Here is a 4,552-nt window from a genome sequence, read left to right as displayed (position 1 = left end):
TGTTTATGTCTATCCTTGGGGCCACCCATCCTCAGGAATGTCCAAACAAGGGGCTCTCCTGGACATGCCTGGACTTGTTATTGTAAAATCTTCAGCTAGGCCTTCAGGGCCTGTCAGGCCTCAGGCCTTCAAGTTCCTAATAATCACCTATTTGTCTCATGTTATACTTTTGACTATAAGTTCTTTGCTTTTCTTGAATTCAATTTCTTTCATTACCCATGGGGGATGGATCATTATTTTGGTGCTTGAAGGGTCGGGGTTCACATCTAGAATCCACAGATCCACCAGTCATAGATTCTATCTGTCACTCCTTGCCTCTAGGTTCTGCCTCATCTTGCTTCGACAGTCTGCTTTCATTTTCAAAGACCTTCTGTGAGAAAGACAAAGACTCAGACATGGACAGTGTGAGCTCATGGTGGACTGGGTTCTAATGGATGCATGCAGCTTAGAGAAGGCAGAGGAGGTTTCTCAGGAGAACAGATCCTCTGAAGTGATTGATCAATGTATTGGACCTTGCCATACATACAGCAAGGGTTTAAGGCACTTTAAGAAGAAGCAGGAGCATAGGCATGGATCAGGAAGTAGAAACCAGCGTGGTAACATTCAGTAGTCCACCATACTGGTCTTGCAGTGGGTGATGCTTTAAGAAATATAGGCTCACAGCTACCTGGCCCAGGCTAAAGTCCACGGGCAGAAACAGAAGGAAGTTGCAGTTGCCCTGCTGGGATGCCACTATTCTTGGTTTGGCCCAGTCAGGAAGGTCCAGGTAGGTCTGTCCTCAGAGCTCCTCTGGAACTTTCCTGTTCTTCTGTTCTCGGTACCATTCTTGAATTTTTCTGGGCAGTGTCTCTGTCCAGAACTGTAGCCGCCCCTTCTTTAGCTTCACCCCAGTCCGTGGTTCTGGACCAATCTCTAAGTATTGTTCTAACTGGTTTAATTGGGGCCAAAGAGGCAGTCCCTTGCCATTGGGGTTCCTGAGTGGGAGGAATGAAGGAGAACCAAAGGTTGATTCTATGCCCTGGGTAGATGCAGATAGGCCCAAAGCCTGCCCTGTGTAACCTACTCACCCTGTGCGTGCAAACTGGCTCCATTGGGCCATCATGGTCAGGCTCAGTTGCTTCTCTTCCTCTGTGGCCTCTGGGAAGGCTGGTAGGAGGGACAAACTTGGTTCAGAGTCAGGTGAGGCTTAGACTATCCCCAAAGGTCCCTGGCACTGACTGGAGACATCTGTTGTTCAAAGAACATCTTGGAACAAGGTAGCTTCGGGATGGGATGACTTTCTGTCCTTACCCAGGAGGGAACTCTCATCAGTGAGGAAAGGACCTCCGAAAACAAATGAATTCTCAGACGCATGGTCAGCCTTCACCCAGGCTGGCTTGAACTTCGCAAAAGAACTGGGTGTATGCTGGAACTCGTACAGGAAAACAGGGCACCCAGCATCTACAGAGAAGGCAGGATTCATGTTAGGTGCCCACAGTTCAATCAGGCCATCTGGCACACAAGGTTTTAGTGGCTTAAATCTTCATCAGAAGAGTGGTACGGACTGGAGATGGATGGCAAGCATTCCTGGGATTGCTTGGTGGATGTTGTTGCTTTTTAAAGACAAAATCTCATATATCCCAGGCAGTCTTCGAACTTCCTATATAGCCAAAGATGACTTTAAACTCCTAATCCTACTGTCTCCACTTCCTAAGTGCTGACATGAAAGTTACCACACCTGGCCTGGTGTATCATTTGTTTTTGTACTCAGGATGAACTTTAGAATAGCAGTTCCCAACCTGTGGGCCAAGACTCCTTTGGAATCACCTATCAGACCTCAGGCACGTCAGATATTTACAATTCATAATAGTAGCAAAATTACCGTTGTGAAATAGCAACCAAATAATTTTATGGCTGAGAGTCATCACCCTACGAGGAGCTGTATTAAAGGGTCACAACACTAACAGTGGTCACACAACTGCTTTTGATTAAGATTCCTTATGTTCCCACTATATAAATGATGATTGTGAGGCCCAGAGCAGTCCTCTACATCTTGCTTGAAGTCACAAGGTTGAGAACATGTGCCTAATATAGGACAGTGTCATATTCGCAGGGGAAGCACTGAATTGGCCGCCAACTGAATAAATCCCAGGGACAGAGTTAGTAATGGGCATGCTGCTTGACCTTTGATAAGTCAATTAGCTGGCTCAACTTCTGTTTCATCTGCACCGTATCCTGCCAGAGGTACCACCCACACTTGGGATAGTCTTGAAGGTGTCTGTAGAGTGTAGGATGTAAATCATCAGAGGGACTCTGTACTTATTGGTAGCTATGTCACTTATAATGCAACAGGGAAGGAAGGGAAGGTGGCAAGGGCTGGCTTACCTTGAAGGTATTTTGAGAAGTTCAAGGTAGGAATTACCAACGAGACATCACCCAGCAACTCCTGGATGGCATACCTTGTAGCTGATTCATCTGAGCCATTGTCTAGGTATTCATCTATGACGGTGGGCCTGATCTCAGGGGGCACGTGCTAGGGTGAGAGGTCAGATCACACATCTTATGTAGACCTGGCACAGATCCCATATCCTTCACCATAGATTATTTCACATCCTGGGGCTCATGCTCCAGGGGGTGGGTATCCATCTCCCTGCCTCCCTCTGTGTTTTCTTAATAGACTGTGTCAAGGTAGGATAAGAACAGTGTAGCCCTGTGGCCACTGTTTGGCTGTAGCACCTTAAGAAGGTATCTGAATTGCAGTGAAAGTCAGTGTCTGCCTTGTAAGTGGTTGGGAAGTCTATGTGAAGTCTGCAGCACAGAGTGTGGTGGTTAACCAGGGAGATACCCTGAGTGGGGGACCACACAATCCCAGAGAGCAGCAGTGAAGTTGTATGACAGAGAGGGCGCTGGGGTTTCTAAAGACAATAACACACACAGATGCTCTCTGGATATCTGGGCAGCTCTTTGCATGCAGTGTCCAGTCTCTCTAGGAGATGTCAGATGAGAAGGAAGCATCATCTCCATTTACTGTGGTCTCAGAGGGATTGGGAGAGCTGGACCAATGATCAGGGCTGGGATCTACATACTTCCTGCCTCAGTTTCCCAAATTCTGGGATGATAGTTCACAGTCACCACCCCTGGTCTCTTTATTTTTAATGGTATCAAGACTTGGGGCAGGAGATTTATTGGCCAGCGAGCAGCATTGGGATTGGATCAGAGACTGCTGTACTAGGTGCCCGGCAACCCCTACTTCCTTCCTCTTGCCTTACCATGCGGGCCAAGAGGGGCTGTGAAATCTCCAACAGGTCCTCCCGGCTCAAATGTTCCAAATTATCCAGGGTATTCCAGAACTGCAGGGATAGGATAGCTCAATTACTGTCCTTCACCTTCAGGCTTGAGGAAGAAAACGTTTCTAGGCCTGTGTGCACAAACTCATGATAGAGCCATGGGTAGTTAAATCCACAACAGAGAGACTTCTGACTGCTGAGAATTGAGGTGCTTAAGAGAGTGGCATTGTATTCGGGTGTCAGAGGCTAACCGCAGTACCACCAGGGAGGTTAATATTTGTTCAATGTCTCTCTTCTTCTTTTGTCTCTGTGTATATATGAATTTGTGCACACATATGTGCACATGTGTTTGTGTGCTCATGTATTTATGTTTTGTGCACATGTATGTGTTAATCTTCATATGTGTGTATGTGTAGGTAAGAAGTTGATGCTGGTTGTTTTTTTTTTTTTTTCACTCTCTTTCCACTTTGTTTCGTGAGCCAGGTCTCTTACAGAAGCGGGAGCTGGTCAGTTCGGCTTGACCGACTGAGCAGTGAGCTCCAGGAATCCTTCTTCCTTTCCCTCCCCAGCATTGGGGTTATAGGCATCTAGCTCCATGCCTGAGTTTTTTATAGTGTGCTAGGGATGGAGCTCAAGTCCCCCATGGTTCACCTCAGAACCTCACAGGCTCTAGTTAAAAGCAGCAGATGTTGCCTGGTAGGTTGGCTCATGTAATCCTAGCACTTGAGAAGCTGAGGTGGGAGAATGGCTTCAAGGTTGAAGCCAGCCTGGGTTACACAGTGAGTTTTAAGCTAGCCGGACTACTGAACAAGATCCTGCTTCAAAACCAGAAACAAACAAAGACCTCAGGCAATTGAATCAAGTGTTGACTTTTTCTGTTACAGGTATTTTTGTTTTTGAGATAAGAGCTCACAGTGTAGCCCAGGCTGGTCTCAGACTTGAGACCCTCCTACCCCTGCCATCTGAACGGAAAACAGGAGCAGGTGGTGCCTGGCTTAGATGACAGAGCTTAGCACCTGATGTCTGAGACCTCGAGTTCGAATGCCAGGTCTACCACTTACTGGGTTCATGACAGCCACTGGAACTTCTGTGAACGATACATAGCAAAGACCTGCCTCCTAGGATCATCGTGGGACTGAGTTCATGTATGTCCACGTCCTGGCACAGAGAAGCTGATTTTTGTGGCGGACTAACATTCAATGGGGCAATGTCAAGAGAAGAAGTCCTTTGTTTCTCTCTCTCTCTCTCTCTCTCTCTCTCTCTCTCTCTCTCTCTCTCTCTCTCTC

General features: G+C 47.1%; 1 protein-coding gene across 1 annotated transcript in view; it reads right to left on the bottom strand.

Moving 5' to 3' along the window:
* Window positions 1-468: 468 nt before the first annotated feature.
* The window catches only part of Ces3 (carboxylesterase 3), a 10,086-nt gene continuing 6,002 nt past the window's right edge, over window positions 469-4,552 (bottom strand). The window contains exons 9-13 of the mRNA XM_021220118.1: window positions 3,249-3,329; window positions 2,365-2,512; window positions 1,291-1,440; window positions 1,068-1,146; window positions 469-974 (exon numbers count right to left, since the gene is read on the bottom strand). Of these exons, the coding sequence (XP_021075777.1) occupies window positions 779-974; window positions 1,068-1,146; window positions 1,291-1,440; window positions 2,365-2,512; window positions 3,249-3,329 (654 nt within the window). The 3' untranslated portion in view covers window positions 469-778. The remainder of the gene's footprint in view (window positions 975-1,067; window positions 1,147-1,290; window positions 1,441-2,364; window positions 2,513-3,248; window positions 3,330-4,552) is intronic.

Source organism: Mus pahari, chromosome 20 (genome assembly GCF_900095145.1).
Source record: "Mus pahari chromosome 20, PAHARI_EIJ_v1.1, whole genome shotgun sequence".
NCBI classification, from domain to species: domain Eukaryota; kingdom Metazoa; phylum Chordata; class Mammalia; order Rodentia; family Muridae; genus Mus; species Mus pahari.
Note: the sequence above shows the minus strand (reverse complement) of the source record. Positions and strands in the feature narration are given on the sequence as shown.